Consider the following 18,144-nt stretch of genomic DNA (forward strand, 5'->3'; position numbering starts at 1 on the left):
AAGCTACTAAAATTAAAACCGTACAGAGTTTCTATAGTGCAAGAATTATGGCCCCCTGACAACGTAAGTAGAGTAAATTTCGGTAATTGGGTTTTGCAGAATATTGTAGATGGTATTGTTGATCCACAGTTAATATTTTTTTTGGATGAGGCATGGTTTCACTTGCGTGGTCATGTTTGTTCACAGAACAATAGATACTGGAGCACTGAAAATCCCCGAATAATACACGAAGTTCCGTTACACGATGCAAAAATTGGTGTGTGGTGTGCTGTAAGTGCCAAAAGAATAATAGGGCCTATATTTTTTGAAGACACAATAAATTCAGAGAGGTACCGCACACAAATACTCGCGCCGTTTTTTCAGTTGTTATCAGATAATGAGAGACAATATGGGTATTTTCAACAAGATTCGGCCACAGCCCATACCGCCGCTGATTCTTTGGACGCTATAAGGGAGGTGTTTGATGACAATAATTTCAAGAGGTTTATGGCCTTCACGTTCGCCAAATCTTACCGTGTGTGACTATTATTTGTGGGGAACCTTGAAAAATAGAGTCTACCGAAATAACCCTCATAGCATCGACGAACTAAAAGACAATATAAGGGCAGAACTAGGAAGAATTACGGAAGAAGAACTTTTGCGTGTGAATCAAAATTTCATCAAACGATGCCAGGAATGTGTGAATGTAGGTGGACATCACTTTGAACAACTCTTATAACACAGGTTAGTGCTAGTTTTGCAATATTTATATAAATGTCTGCATATGTCCATAAAAATATGCGGGCATTACAGGCCGCAAATGTCGGCACCTCCGTCAGCGCCGCCCGCCACGTTTCTCCCGATCTCTCGGCTGCAGATCGAAATGGACGCACGGTATATGTACTTATTGAATTTGATTGGGTGGGCAATCGGGTGGGCACAGGAATTTTTGGGTGGGCGCTTGCCCACCCGTGCCCACCCCTGGCGCCGTCCCTGATTATAAGAAAGCTGCAATGAAATAAATACGATTGAAAATCTCTCAAATGATATTCTATTTATTTTCTTATATTTATAATATTACATTGTGTCTGTAGCCGACGTTGTCTGTTAAAGTACCTCAGGTACAACCTGATTTTTTGACAAATAATTATGTAAACTCTTCTGCTATGAGTGGATTCTCCTAATTGTATTCATATATCTTAAGCCATTCTGTGACTGCCAGAAATCAGTATCAGCGTAAAAAAAATGATATTTGGGGTTTGTACGCTTCTGCTCAAGAAGTGGGCGATAAGTGGCCCAGAGATCTCGTGCCGCGGAAATGGTGTAAGGCGAAGGAAGCCCCTTATATCGTTCGGTTTCGTACCATAGTCATTAAGGAAGGTATTTTTTCATAATGTAAAGAGGAGACAACATTTCCCTCTATAAAACTTGATATGAAATATTAATGATTGATGACACTGTAATCCAAGAAGTCATTGATCAATCAAGGGATTTCTATTTGTTTGTCGGGTGTCAAACACATGTATTTCAACAACACAATATTTTGCAAAATGGTTAACGTAACCAGTAGGCAAACATTGTCTGTAGTGATGCAAGGGTCTTTCATTTGAAGCAAATAGAATTCGTGGTGGAGTATAAGGGACCCATGTTTTAATGTTTTAGCAAGTGGGCCTACAAAAAAATGTATTACAAATTTTTACATAATTCATCAAAGTGTAGAAAATATGTAACCATTATTATTTAATTAATTCGATTTTTCTTGCATAACACAAGACAATTGTGTTGTTGGATAATCGTTAGATTCCTTTGTGCGTAAAAATCTTGCATACTGGAAACTAGAGGGAAACATTATGAAGCACGATTTATAAAGGACTTTCTTAATCAGTTCTGCAGAGAAGCCAAAAGCTGTTGGTACATATTAATCGTCTATTAACATTATTGACCTGTAAATATAAAGTAGATACAGTCCCGATTAGCCTATTTATGTTAAACTTTATCTTCGTATTTTTTGGTAGTCCGAAAAGACATTATCGAAATATTGTTATTTGATGTTGCTCGAAATTTTTTTTTTCGTTGGAGTTTCAAGATATCATCCCTTTCCTGTCACTTATCACTTTTGAAGGAGGGGGCAAGTGCCCCTCTGTACCCTGCTATATGTGCCAATGCAATACAATATATTAAAAATTTGCCCCCTCTAGGATTGACTTGCCCCCCCCCCCCCTACTAAGAATTCCTAGCTAAGGGCGTGGCTAACAGACATTATTTTATTGAGATTTTAATAAACCAATAAATATATAAAGCTGCCGTAACCTTTCATTATCCCAGTAAGCCCTGAGATATTTGAGTCTATGTTCAACGACTGGTATGAAGTTAGAACTTATGGTAGACTTTTGCCGTCCTCCTAATTGAAGTGTTTAGAGTGTAATAATTGTGTGTAGGGGGTACAAACGTTGCAATATGTAGACATTTTAGCGGAAATTTCAAACTTTGCCAGGACCCAACCAGGGTCTCTGGCATATTGTGCCATTGCTCTACTGGCATACCCAAGATTTTCGAATCGGGGGGGGGGGGCATATACTTCTCTCGGTAGTCAGTCCTCATTTTGCCATCTTTTTCTGCTTTTGACGTTCCTTTTTTTTTTTAGGGATACGGGGCCAAACGGGGTTATCACCCCACCAACACTCCCTTGGGCACGCAACTGGAGATAAATGATATTGGGAGACGAAACTTTAGATATATTGTGAACGACAGGATTTTCACTGTCCGTTATTTTTTTCGCGATCCAGCTGTGCTCGAGAATACTTCCTTTGTTTCGTGCCGATATATGGCAAAACTGCCGAAGCTGGAACAGATAATTTTGAAGACTTTCGAGTGTTTAGGCTTGAATATGAACAATTTGGTGGGTTTCAGCTTTGATAAGAGCTGCAAACATGGAAGGACAAGACACATTAGTGGCGTTCAGGCTCGAACCAGAGAGAAAAATTCCGAGAGCTGTCTGCGTCCACTTCGCACCCACAGTTTAAAATCTCGCGTTGTCGAGTGGATTGTCCATCCCGTGTATGTGTAACAGCTTCGTAAAAACACTCGGACACCATAGATTTTTTTTATGTCTGAAGAGAAGAAACGGACAAACATGTTGTGATAAAAATGGCAGCCTTAAACGGTGGCTACAATTTAGGGGACACTTGTTTCACATTTTTTTGCCTACGCACAATGGCCTCTTTTCTACCAAGAGAAAGTAAACTTTCCTTGCCCCTCCCCCAGCCGTTTTTGCACCAAAAGACCACTACTGATCATAAACATACACTTGTGAGGTCCTATCTATACCTACCCCTTAAAAATATGTTGTTCAGCCCTCCCCCGAAAGGAATTTCTGTATAGGCCTACGTGCCTGCGTATACGTATATATATATATATATATATATATATATATATATATATATATATATATATATATATATATATATATATACATATATATATATATATACAGGGTGTTACTAAAGTGCGTTTTCAACGCTTAGGAGGTGATTCTACAAGTGAAAATAAACAATCACTGAATACGTCCACCTACCAGGCAGGCAGAAGATTTCCCTTATCGAAAGCTGACATCTGAAGGCGAAAAAGTGTGGAGGTAGAAGCCCTGAAGATGAATTTCTCAGTATATTTCAACTTATTGTAAAGGATGTTCAAGCCTGCTAAGGAAGTCAAATTAATTACCACTATACACTATTTATAGGATTTTGAGAGGGGGCTCCAGCACCCGAGCCCTCCCTTTGGCTACGTGCCTGCATGATTGGCCAATTACTCAGTGGCCACTGTTATCCAGACACAGGCCCGTAGCTAGAGGGGGGGCAGTTGCTTTGCCCCCCTGTGTAATATACAGAACACCTGATATTCTCACTAATATTTACAATTATATCCTGTATTACTCTAGCAACATAACAAAGACACTTATTGATTTTGTGTTTTCATGAGGTGGGTGGGATTCCAAATAATGTCGTACTAGGATTCAGACTTTGGGAAATTATTTCGTAATTTTCAGTATGTAGAACAGTTATGACATTTTGAGAAGTCTTGTATTAAAGGTGCCTAATGTGTTTGGATGTTTTTCTTGGATGTTTTGCTATGAAGTTTGAAGTACTTAATTTTTTGTTTACCAAGTCTACCATTTGGTAATAGTGATTCATGCAGTAGAGAGGGGGAATGGATATTTAATTTTTGTTACTTAGCTTTGCTTTTCTGCCACTTCTAGCTAATCGCGAACATGAGGAATGACGTGAAATTGATGAAGAGGAACTCACAAACAGTGCCGCAACTACAGGGGAGCAGGGAGCATTGTCCCCTCAACCTTGAACGGAAGTCCATTCTAGGGGGGGCAAACACTTAAGTAAAAAACAAAACTAGCAGAATCTAAGAATAGTAGGACAAATGGATACTCAAGATGGAATTAGCTTTTTCTTCCAGACGGCCAAGGGAACTTGCAGGGGGGGGGGGACACAGGAAATTGCCCCCATTGATTTCAAATTTTCGTAAAATTTTCTTGCTCGCTTCGCTCGCAATGTCTGCTGTTATTATAGTCCAAGTTGAGAGCCATAGCTATGGGGCAGAACGGTCTAAATGAAATTAAAAATGTGTTAAAGAAAATTCCATGGCGCCCTGTGAAATTTTTTACACCCTATTAAGTTTTCAGTTTGAAAAATTTGGATCTAAAAATGTTCTTGCTCGCATCGATCCCAATATGATTGTTTTCTGTAATGCATTCTAAATTTCTCTCAAATGCACGAATAATTCTTTTAAGGAAAAGAAGACAAAATTTGTATTATTTTTACTGTTGATTTTTTATGAGGCGGATGAATTGATTATGTAATGTATTTAATGTATTCTCATTAATATATATATATATTAAAAAAACTTTGAATGCATACACAATTTAGCGTTAACATGTTGCATACTTGTGTATTTTCTTATTTTACGTTGTTCCATGTTGCATAAATAAAATATATGTTGTACATGAAAGTAATACATGTCATATGTACAAATAGAATTATGTTCATCATGCATTTTGTGTCTTTCAAAAATACAGTTGTGTGCTTGTTTTCCAGTATTAGCTAATAGCTAATGTGAAATTGAATGTGTTGGAAAAATATTTTCAAATCATTTGTTCCATAACAAATGTTTTAGCACAGACTTCTAACCCCTTCTTGCGTGATTTTTAATAACGTCTTTGATGCTACTATTATTACTACCACCACTATATTACAATTATTATTATTTGCACGTTTGTCCTGGTACTGGCCCCCCTCCAGACAAAAATTCGTGGTTCCGCCCACTGGCGAACGCAGGATCTTTTTTTCTGGAGGGGCTGTAATTGTATAGGTGGATGCTTTCAGTGGCGCAAACTTATAGGGATCCGTGGGAATATAGAGCACCTAATAATTTCTCGTGTTATATATATATTTTCGTATTAAAATCAATAAATAATATTTTTAAAATAGCGAGTATGTTGCATATTAATATCATAATAAATGGAAGGCAGAATTTGAGATTTTTGAAACTTATAAGAACACAATGTTTTTTCACAATTTGGCATCCCTGACTGGTTTCTAGTGGGCTGCATACACAGTAAGATATATCGTATATTTATAACTTTCCACTCTCAAAAATGTCAACTGGGGATAATTTTGTAGGGCTGAATTTACCACTCTGGTTTTTCCAGAGTTTATGGTGCTTTTACTTGAAAATGTCGATTTTTCAAAATTTCGGAGAGGGCTGTAGCGTACGCCAGTGGTTGCGCCTCTGCTCACAAAGAACACTCATGCCCTTGGACCCTTGGCTTCGTAGTGTGTTGTGTAACCATCCCACCATAGAGGTCGGGTGGTGAAAGATGTTGGTCAAATAATTATCAAACATGATGAAAATGTGATAGTGTTTCACATTTATTATTATGGTTAAAAAACGACAAAATGTGTAGTTGGTTTCTCATTAGATTCCTTTGTGCGTAAAATTCTTGCATACTGGAAACTAGAGGGAAACATTATGAAGCACGATTTATAAAGGGCTCCTTTAATCAGCTCTGCAGAGAGGCTCAAAGCAGTTGATTCATATTAATCGTCTATTAACATTATCGACCTGTAAATATCAAGTAGCTACAGTCCCGACTAGATTTTATCTTTGTATTCTTTGGCAGCCCGGAAAGGTCATTATCGAAATACTGTTATTTGACGTTGCTCGAACTTAATTTGTTCGTCGGAGTTTCAAGATATCATCCCTTTCCTGTTACTTATAGATTTTGTTACATCTGCCAATGCGACACAATATATTAAAAAATTGCCCCCTCTGGGATTGACTTTGCCCCCCTACTAAGAATTCCTGGCTACGGGCCTGTCCAGACATATCTTCTTTGATTTTAGAACACATCGTAATAAAGTTGCCTTGCGATGAAACCGAACCAGAAAATGTAGATGGACATTGTACTTGCTCCAATGGAAGTTTTATAGGCCGTGCCCGAAAGGTACAAGACCGTACTTGAAGCGAGCATCCTCCGAGTATGGTCTTGGAGTGCGGTATTCAAGTCGTGGACTGGAAGTGAAAGTCTTTGGAATTGCACTTCGACTGCAGCGCCAAATACAATCAGTAGATAAAACTTTTTTAATGTAAACTTCTACATTTTAAGTTTTCGGTCGAAATGCGTACACGGTACTACAAAAATCTAGGGGGCTACAGGGGGAAGCTGAGACCGGTTTTGGGGGTCTTCAGTCCTCCCTAGCCCCCTGTAGCGCCGTCCCTGGTGATGAGTGGAGGATACCTAGTTCCGACATCCGTGTATTCAAGGTCTGACAAATTGTGAACTCTCGTGCCATCTAGCAGGAGGTTTGTAAGTCAGGTGCTTTGTGTAGTCTTGTTGCCATAGCAACATTGAGTTGTGTGTGTGAGAATCGGATGAAAGTAATGCGTGTTTCTAAAATTAAAACGCAAGTGATTTAACACACATGTTTGCTTCTATGTTGATGATTTATTTTCTTAGGAAGAAGGAAAGGATCAGTTCTGCAGATAAGTTCAGTAAGGTGGTCTAGTTCTCGCATCACTGTTCGTATTAGATGCATTAAACTTTTGTGGGTGCGTTGACACGGAACGACTTAAGATGACCGGACCCCTCTCCGATATTCTTCATATTTAGCATACTCACTAATTGAGGCCTCCTAATCACGAATCTGAAGTTAAAAGTTGTCGGAAACGTCTATAAATTGCAAAACAAGCTAAAATAAGGCGTTAGTTTTCGGAATGGAAACCGTCGATATTCACGAAATTTTTTGTTTCACAAGGAAATAGGCCTATATATATTCCTGATACTACCACGACACCAAATTGTAACTGTTTGTCTAACCTAACCACACGTCAATGGTTCGTGGGGCTAGCGCCAACGGTTCGTGGGGCTAGCATCACTGGTTCGCAATTTTGCAATTTCTAGATCCTGATACTACCACGACACTAAATTTTAACTTAACGTTTGCCTAACCTAACCATTCGTCAATGGTTCGTGGGGCTAGCGTCAATGGTTCGCAATTATTTTGCAATTTCTAAACGTTTCCGACAAATTTAAACTTCAGATTCGTCATTAGCAGGCCTCAATTAGTAAGTATTTCAAATATGAAGAAAATCGGAGAGGGGTCCGGCCATGTTAAGTCATGCCAATTAAAGAATATCGTACGAGGGAAACACCTACGAATCATATATTTCGGACTTCTTTACATGTGTTATTTTCGAATGCGGAACATTTCTTAAGGTGAAATAATGCATTTCTAACTAAGATAATGTCTATTTCTTCTATTTACGAGTACTTACTGTTACTTGTTGTTTCGAATCTGTAACACATTATGGCCGTGATAGCGTACTGGTTTAGGGGGCGTTCTGAGAGTGTCTTGTCGATTTATGCAGTGTTGATTTCACGTTCACTGGAAAATATCTACTTTCGTGCCCGGATTTGAAATTATGCTAATACGTCGCAAACCATTGACGTTATCCCCACAAACCATTGATGCTAGCCCCAAAAACCATCCACGTTAGCCCCAAAAACCATTCACGTTAGCCCCAAAAACCCTTTTCTGTAAGGTTAGGTCAGGTTAAGTTAGGTTAGGCAAGCATAGTTAAAAAAAAAAAATACTCGACACGTCGTTCTAGTGAAAACACGGCGAGGCTGAAACACTGGCTACGGGGTTGCATCATCTTAACACGTGTCGGACAGATATTTTCGCAGAAAACAACATGCATTCACATTAAAATGGATCAAATCTACATTCAGGAACTTCCACAACGCTAAAGAAAATTATTTCCGTAAGTACTGTCTCCTGTAAATTTGAAGGAATCCGTTTCCCTCATACGATAATGTTACCGCATTTCTGCAATTTTACAGGAGAAACTGCTTACAGAAATGAGTTTCTGTGACGTTTTCAAAGTTCGTGGAGGTATTTTCTTTCATCGTTGAATCTATTGGACCAGGAATTCATGTATTTTCGAAGAGAAATATAACTCTGACGCACAATTGCCGTTCTTCCTCTACGTGGACCGGATGTTCCGTACGTTTGATGACGTAACCCCCTGTCAGTGTTTCCAACCACGCCGTTGTTTTGCAAGAAGTGAAGGTGATTTTTTTTTAAAAAAAAAGCTGTATCACATTGTTTTACAAACAAAATTTTAACTATGCTTGCCTAACCAAACCTAACCTAACCATGCCGGAAATGGTTCGTGGGGCTATCTGTAAATGGTTTTTGGGGCTATGCATCAATGGTTTTGGGGCTATCTGTGAATGGTTTTGGGGGCTATCCGTGAATAATTTTTGGGGCTATCCGTCAGTGGTTTGTGGGGCTATTCAGGTATTTTTCAGTTACGAAGGTGGGAAACACTGCATACCCACATGATCCACGACACGTCAAGCTATGCCCGCCATATTGTGTCTTACGGAAGCGATAAAAGGAAGAACAATAAATACTCATAATGTGAAAAATTAAAATTATTTCAGTGAAAAAAGCAAAATCCCACCTTAAAGAATGTTTCGCAATGCATAATAGGTAAGTATCAATGTCAAACAAGATGAAATGAACGAGTGAAAGGTTTTCCCCATACCAAACTGGTACCAAATATTTATCTTATTATTATTTTTTTACATTAAACACATTATTTTTAGATATATACGGTCTATTAATTTCTTATTGCATGTTATGTTTTGAATAGTTGGTTTTTATTAGTGTAGGCAAGCAAATAAATTTAATTTTGGTCCTTTATACCAACTATGACCCATGTTTCAATTATATAATTTTCGTAACAGTTTAGTATATCGGAAACACATTAAAATTGGATATTTTGTGTTTCGCATGGTTTGTACTTACCAATTGTGTATTGCGGAACATAGTTCAAGGTGTCATTATACTTTTTACACGAAAACAAACACAATTTTTGACATACAGAGTGATTTCTTTGATTCCTTTCCTCGCTTCCGTAACATACAATATGGCGGCCACATCTTGACTCACGTTGTTAACCTTCTTCACCGAAAAATACCTACTAGCATGTTCGTCACTAGTGGAAATTGTACATTATGCACGGGTAGCTGATTGATAGCCCCACGAACCAGTCATGGATAGCCCGACGAACCATTCACGGTTAGCCCCACAAACCATTCATGGATAGCCCCACAAACTATTATGCATGGTAGCTGACGGATAGCCCCACAAACCATTCACGGATAGTCCCACAAACCATTTCCGGTTAGGTTAAACAAGCATAGTGGAAAAAAGGGGTTGGAAACACTGACAGGGGGTTACGTCATGAAACGTACGCTGCATCCAGTTTAGGTACGGGAGGCAAATGAAAACAATGGCAATTGTGCATCGGTGAGATATTTCTCTTGAAAAATGCATGATTTTCCCAGTCAAATATATTCCACGATGAAAGAAAATACCTCGACAAACGTTGTAAACCTTAGACAAACTCATTTCCCTAAGTAGTTTCTTCTATAAAAGTGAAGAAATGTGTTTCCGATATACTAAACTGTTACCATAATTTTAATATAATACGCCTTTAAGCACATACTGAACAGTTTTTTTTCTGATTTCTTACTGCTTCTGTGTGTTACTTGTAGGCTAGGTGCACCAGGTTTAATGATCTTAACATTCTAATTATGGGCTACATGCTTATTGTGTTGCTACTTATACATTTCAAGTACGTTAGGATTCTTAGGTTTGAGAGCCTTAGCATTTATTCACCTTCCTTCAATATCTTGCACATAAATACACAAAGGAATGCCTTGGAGAGCAGCAACTTGGTAACTTGCACAACCTAATTCCTCACAAAGTAATACTTTCTGCTTCTTCAAAATGGACAAATGAGTTTTTTCATACTTCAAACTTACTTTCAGTATTCTCAGTGCTGCATTCCCATACTCCAAGGCCTCCCCGATGGCGCAGTGGTAGCGTCGTCGCCTTGTATTCAAGGGATCTCGGGTTCGATACCCGGTGGAGGCACATAGTGGTTCGGATTCCACTTTAAACTGTAGGCCCAGTCCTGATTAGCCTTACTGTGCATAAAGTGGACTTAAAACACCAACTCATACTCCAGCTACACTGTGACCTTGACTACTTCCCTTCATGCCGTGGGTCAAACTGCATATGCTTGTCTCATAAATAGATAACCATGAGAATGTAATGGAGGCTGCATACCCGTCAGTTTAAATTTGGTAACTCTTTCCAAATTTAATGTTAATTCATTCTATTTTCAGCATTACCTTGTGAGTTGTGCTGGCACAATGGTAAACAATGACAAAATATTCTTCATCTGATGTAAGCACAATGGGTTCAGATCAAGAAAATGATATTCTTAGTGATGGAAATGGTGTTGAATTACATGTGCAAAAGTGTGTTACTCCTATTGATGCAGCAGGTGATAATGCACAGGACAATGGAGATCATTGTGCTGCAGACAATGATGGTCCTGAAAGTCTAATTGAAGAGAAGAAAAGTGTTGTTTTAGTGGATGAACGCACTGCAGACTATGACAGAATTTCAAATAACTGTACCCGAAATGAATGTTCAGAAAGAAATCTTGATGCAGGAAGAACTGTTAAGAAACAAAGGCCCTGTAGTGCTGCAGTTTGGAGAAATTATGAGAGTGTACCAGTATGGCTTTCAACTCACAGCTCCAGTAAAACTGATGTCGGAGAATACAAGTCTGCAATAAATTTTAAAAAACGACCAAACAGTGCTCTTGGAATAAGGTGTGAACAACTTGCAAATAGTTCTCGTTCAGTATGTAATAGGGAACAGTTCCTATCAAATTTTTCCAGAAGTTTAAAGTTACTTGGCTTTCAACTAGAGGAATTTGGAATAACAACAAAAGAAGAAAAGGAAGTTCAACAGTCAATCAGTTATAAGTAAGTTAGTTTGCTTCTTTAATCTATGTATCGGTGGTGTCCTTTTCAACCTTTGTGATACTGTCACCTGTTTTCTATTGACCCATGGTATCTGCAAGCTTACAAAGTCAGTAGATCAGTGTTTATGTCATTGTAGAAAGATACAAGAAGAAGTGTGGACACACAAAATTTTAAGGGAAGGGGACTATTGTGGGCAGTCATTTTTTACTTATCTTGCAATCACTGCATACAAAAATGTTCCCCTTCATTTGAGTCACACAATTCACTATGTAACTAACTAACTCTCTAGCCTTTTTAAACCCGAAGGTTCATAGTTGCAGCAACACAGGCCTTCCATCTTTCCCTATCTTGAGCAAGTTCTATATACTCTTTTCCATCCCTACCGATTTCCCTTAGGTCCATCTCAACGTTGTCCCTCCATCTTCGTCTTGGCCTTCCTACAGGTCTCTTACCATCAGGTTTCCCAACAAGAATCCTGTAAACTCCTCTTTCCTCTCCCATTCGTGCCACATGGCCTGCCCATGTAGTCATATTTATTAATTGCCAACCTTGCTGTGCATGACATGAAGGAGAGAAATAATATGTATTTATAGGGTTGCCAGATTTCTAAAATAAAAATAAAAAATGGGACATACAGATTATATAGGCATGGATATGGTAAGACTCTACTTTACGTTCTTTTTTTAAGGAATACATGTCATATATCGTTGGAAAGCTTATTGTATAAGGAATTTAACAATGTAAATCCCAAAGCGAGGAAAAAATACCTGGAGGTGGAAATTGATAAAAACCGATGTTGTCTGGATATGCGTAATTGAACGTACTGAGGAAATTTTTCGATGATGAAGCATATGTTTAGGGGTGAAATGAGTGCTAATGGAACCTAACCTAACCTCATAGGCATACCTTGTCCCCGTGAATGGTTTGTGGGGCTACCCGTGCATGGTTTTTTGGGCTAACGTGAATGGTTTGTGGGGCTATCATGAATGGTTCGTGGGGCTACTCGTGAATGGTTAGTGGGGCTATCGTGAACAGAAAGTGTAAAAAGAAAAAGGTACTTACCCAAAGCACGGTTTTGAACGATGCACTAAATTATTAGTGGGAATAAACGTATTTTACACTATCTACAAGTTTTTGGAACCTGTTCTTTTTCATGCACCATACACACGCACAATGCACCGCGAACGCAAAGAAGCAATCACCACGCAGAACACAAATGAGCAAAGCACACGCATTCACAATGCTGACACAAAGATGAGCCTGCAGTGTTGTTAACTCCCATCGGTTACCACCAAAAGGCAATAAGGACGTAAAGTAGAGTCTAGCCATGGATATAGTTAAATTTATGGTATCAGTTCGTTATATCGGAGACACTTTAAAATTGGATATTTTGTGTTTCGTATGGTTCGTACTTACCGATTGTGTAATGCGGAACATATTTGAAGGTGCCATTAAGGTTTTCACACGATTAGAAACATTTTTTACACTAAAATAAGCCACTTCTTGAAGTGTAACAGAACACACGCCATGGTGCGAGCCCCACAAACCATTCACAGATAGCCCCAAAAACCATTTGGGATCGTATAACCATCCACAAATAGCCCAAAAACCATTCCCGGATAGCCCCACGGACCATTCACAGAAGGTTAGGTTAGGCAAACATAGTTGAAAAACGGCGTGGTTACGTTTTCGCTTAAGGGCCGTTCCACGATCATGTATGTGACGTGTGTACACTATTTTTTTCCGAAAAAATTTTTTTAGATGTAATAAAGCTCAATATTTTCATTAACTTTGTTTTTATTTTAATAAGGAAACTTTGACACTTATGTACTATTTTTTTCAGATTCATTGCACAGCAGTCAATAGGATGGGAATTAAATTTGTGACTATCATGTATGTGACAATTTTTGGAAGTGCATATTCATTGTGAAACTTTTATAATTAATTTCTGTGAATGTACAATGATTTCAAGGTTGATTTTTTTTATGTAGTTTGCATTGAAATTGAAGTTATAAGAAAATATTTTTCTTACTGTCAAACAGTTCCAGTTATATTTGCGAAAAAATTTAAACAGCTATCATGTATGTGACTTCACAATCATGTATGTGACGGAGTACAAAAACTTCATTATTTTTAAGCATATCTTTGCCTTTATTGGTATATATATTGTTGATCTGCATAGAAATACAACTAGGCCTAGTAAAAACTGGAACATTTACTGTTTTACAAAATTAGGTTTATAATATAGAATACACAGTTTATAGAATAAGAAGGCCTACAGCTACTTTCAGAACAAAACATCAGACTACGTCCGAGTCTACCCATGTGCATTAACTGGTTCACTAAAGACAACAAGTCTTTCTGAAATTGTAGGCATGGGTAGTACCTGAACTATATCTTCTCTAGGTACTTGATACTGCTTAGCATTCTCTACATAGGAAAAACTCATTGGCGAAACTTTCATAAGATACAAAACAGATAAATCTTCATTTTCACTGACACTGTCTGAAATTTGACAAACAAAATTCTGCCATCTTTTTTTCCTGCAACTTTTACCAAAATGAATGTCCCCACCACAACTGACAGATCATCCCCTGTCTGAGATTACTTCAATGTGAAACAAGGTTTCTTACAATCAGAATGACTATAAAAATTCAGTTCAGAAGTGGAAGAAGTAATTACATGTACACTTTGCATTTCTTTGACTTCTAAAGCTTTTGACCAGTCTGTAGGTTCAGAGTCATCACTGATTTGCAGTTGCATTATTGGTATGACACTGATGTTAGGCATAACTTTAGCAGCTTCTCTTACAAAGTCTGTAGTAGTTTGAACGGTTTCTCGTCTGGCCATTACTTCTGCACGCACTCTTGCCTTTGCTGAACCACCGATACCATCTACGACCCTTTTGCCATGAGATGTGGCAGTGTATTTCCAACTGATGTTGTGAAATGTTTCTTTAAACTTTAAATTTAGTTCATGTAGGAGGTACGCCATATACCTGTTCGTAAATTCACTTGATGGCCCATCACTCCAAATGATTAATTCTGATTTACATTCAGGTTTAATTACACTTAGGAGGTTGGTTAAAAACACAGCAATACTGTTTTTAGTTTTGTCACTTGTGTCTGAAACGATAAGAAAACACTTGGTAGACCTACCTACATTAAACAACGCTCCTGTAACCAAAGTGACAGAGTTGCGACACCATAACGCTGACTGCACCTCTCCTTGCCACTCACACGCATAATTCATAGCAAAATCAAGTTGTAGCACTAAACAATTTTTTTTTGTCATTTTCGAATGCTTTTGCCTGGATTCGTTTAATATGAACATGTTCTTGAATCTGTGGTAGAGCAGTTTTAATGTCATAAAGTAATTCTGCTGCACATCCTTCATGAAGTCTGATTTCTAGCCTCTTTGTTTCAGGATGTCTATCCCATTGGTTCCACTTAACATGAGACTCAGATGTAAAATTGGTGACAGTTTTCATTGTAAGACTATTTCCATTTTGGCAATTTTCACAGTTGTTTTGCCAGCAATCTGATTGCAAGTCTTTACATGTAGCCTCTGTACACAATACCTGTTCCCAAAACTTATGACTGTATTGCATACTTAGACCATGCAACATAATTTGAAAATTATCATGAATGAAGCACTTGCACTAGTTAGCAGGTGTGTCCTTAGGTAAAAGCACATTCTTTGGGTGTAGGCTGCTGAATTTGAAGTACCCAATTGGATGGTCTGGATATTCTTCCTTAAATAAAAAATGAGCTTCTTTTACATGTAAAGTTAAATAATGTTTTCGCACACGTTTCCTTTCCCCTTTCACCCAGATCGTCATTTCATCTTTCAATCCTGGTGCTGTGTATACAATAACTTTCAGGCGGCAACCATATTTGACTTTACAGGATTGCCAAATAGTGAAGCAGTGTTGACAGGTGTAGTGAATTACTTATTATTCACAAGTGAATGCATTTTTTATTGAATATTTTTTTTTAAAAAGGCTTATTTTTTTTTATTTTACTGTGAACCTCAATGTCATTTCCTCCCTTATATGCTATGTCACATACATGATGTCACATACGTGATTGGTTCTGTCACAGACATGATAGCCTACAACTCTAAAACTATTGGTATGAAAAATATGCCAATTTGTTTTCCAGATGATGTGGCTAAATTAACTTTACATAAGTGATCAGAAAGTTTTTGCTGGATTACAGAAGTCCTTGCCACAAAAGGAAGAAGGTTCTATCATGTATGTGACATCACAATTTTAAGTATTTAATGGAAGTTGATTAGCGGGCAGGAATTGGACGCATTATGATTTTTAAAGTGTTATGTAATAAGAAGTTATATATTAAGATTGGCTTGCTATATTAGAAACATTCAAAATAATCATTGTTGATTGTAATTGATTTTTAAGATGAATGCTGAATATGTGATTACAAACTTTTTTTGGCATACTAAACTCAAAGCACTAAATTTTAGACCTAGGAATTTTTTCTCATGAATATATATAGCACCACTGGAAAGAGCATGTTCTTTACATAAAATAATGATGGTTACCCATTAAAAATAAAAAAAAATAAAAATTTTACTTTGGTTGCACAATCCATGGAACGGCCCTTAAATTGAAGCAACGGGAATTGATTTCCGGCTGAAATAGATTGAAAGATGAAAGAAAATACCTCAAAGAACTTCGACAATGCTACACAAACTGATTTCCGTAAGTAGTTTCTCCTGTAAATTTGAAGAAAAGTGTCTCCGATATAACGAACTGTTACCAAATTTTTTTTATAGCATTTTTAAACATTACAAAATCAATTGCTGTTTAAAGCATTGTTAATCCCTAATTTTTAGCATTTTGACAAAATATATTAATATTTGAGTGAACTCTTGGCATCCTTTAAGAGGACGTTTTTTTTCCCAATGCATTACTATAAAATTCAGAACGTGACTTATTCTCATTCATTTATTATTTCTTTAGCTAAATACGGGACAAATGGGCATCCCGAGAACATTTTCCGAGATAACTGGACATTTCTTTAAAAATGGGGACAATCCTGTAAATATGGGACGTCTGTCAACCCTATGTATTCATAGCATGTAATTTTGTAAATTGTCATGGTTACAATGTGTTAAACTTATGTGAATTGCTTTCGAACATTAAAGTTCTGTTATATTTTTTTAACTATGTATTTTGCATGTCTTGTGTAAGTTTATCTAGTAATGATACTGTATTTGCATAGAAATTACACAAGGCTACAGATACAAGCATTTGGGATGGCAATGTACATTTTGGCATACAGAGGCAGGACTACATGGCATGCAGATGATTTGATCACCATTCCCTAGCATTGAAAAATTCGACGACAGCATTGGAGAGTTTTTCTTTTCTTTGTAGAGCAATTCATGTACAGTGCATTCTTGTGATGGTAACACACTGAGAGTCCACATACTTCTTGTGTGTGTGTGTGTGTGTGTGTAAGTAATACTTAATTTTTACTTGAAAGATAAGCAATGAATTATGCTAACAATAGTAGGGTAAGAGTTCAGGAGAAGTTTGCAGATTTAAAATGTGGTTTTCTTCAGTCACTCTAGATAATGCATGGATGATATCGTAAAGTCTTGGTTAGATTGACCCTTTGCTCTCTCCGTTCCCCATCAAAATTAAGCTGGTGATACAAAATTAGTGATGTAACTGAAAGAAAAGTAGTGTTTAACATTTTTTTAATCAATCAGCATTTGAACATTCAGTGCAGTTGAAGCATCGAAACGTTTCCTGATTGGCTGTTTCTAATACAGTGTGTTTCTTAACATGTAATTCTTTCACTAAAACATACTTTTCAATTTCAGTGTTGGTCCAACATTTACTACAAGACTGCTGAAGCGAACGGTCTCTTTAGATTCTATTAAGAAAACTTTATTGGACTTGGATGTTAAAGAATTACATCAAGGTAATGTATTTAGTAAGTTAACATGTACAAATTATAAGTATAGACTCAGTGGCGCAGGAACGGGAAGGTACAGGGGTACATTGTACCCCCCTAAATTTTTGAAGGGGTACTGTACCCTCTAAATTTTTGAAGGGGGTACTGTACCCCCTAAATTTTTGAAGGGGGTACCCGGGAACTTTTCTAACGGTGAAAGCGGCCCCGGCGCCCACCCAGCGTCGAATAACATGGGTACCTGGGGGAAACCCTGGGGGGTAAAGGCGGTCAGGGGCGTGATGCTGATCACATCACCCCCACTCACGACCGGATCAAGAAAGTGTGGGGCGTTACCCCCACACCCCCTATACGCCTTCATGGCGTGGTGCTATGCACAGGGGAACACTTTACCTTTTACCTTTACTGTACCCCCTAAATCTATAGATCCAGTTGTACCCCTTGTACTCCCTCAGATAATTTGACAGGCAGAATCTATTTTCTAAACGCTTAATGAAAAAAAATATATATTGTTTATGAGAATTATCTTCCTTACCACAGGAATTCAAAGCATTGTAACCTTATTCTACGATATTGTGCTACTAGTTAGTTCATTGATCTGTGTTCTTAGAAACCTTTTTAAGGAGATGAAAATTGTGTAGAATGTATGTGGAACGATGTATTCAGATGAAGTTTACTTTCAGAAAATCAGACTATGATCCTTTGCGTAAGGGGGAGTACACTTTTCTAAAGAAATGGTCGCATCGAATTGAAGATAATATATAAATCTGCATCCAAAGAGTACGTGGCTGA

General features: G+C 37.7%; 1 protein-coding gene across 8 annotated transcripts in view; it reads left to right on the plus strand.

Annotated features, from left to right (window-relative positions):
* The window catches only part of LOC145998916 (uncharacterized), a 281,190-nt gene that overhangs the window by 243,554 nt on the left and 19,492 nt on the right, over window positions 1-18,144 (plus strand). For 3 of the 8 annotated variants that reach the window (XM_083135741.1, XM_083135685.1, XM_083135749.1), the window contains exons 1-3: window positions 6,910-7,041; window positions 10,754-11,404; window positions 17,261-17,361. In XM_083135741.1, the coding sequence (XP_082991867.1) occupies window positions 10,791-11,404; window positions 17,261-17,361 (715 nt within the window). In that variant the 5' untranslated portion in view covers window positions 6,910-7,041; window positions 10,754-10,790. Of the gene's footprint in view, window positions 1-6,909; window positions 7,099-7,662; window positions 7,766-10,753; window positions 11,405-17,260; window positions 17,362-18,144 lie in introns of those variants that run through there. The other 5 variants (XM_083135704.1, XM_083135695.1, XM_083135715.1 and 2 more) reach the window with 5 other exon arrangements.

Source organism: Lepisma saccharinum, chromosome 1, assembly GCF_977018435.1.
Source record: "Lepisma saccharinum chromosome 1, izLepSacc3.1, whole genome shotgun sequence".
Lineage (NCBI taxonomy): Eukaryota > Metazoa > Arthropoda > Insecta > Zygentoma > Lepismatidae > Lepisma > Lepisma saccharinum.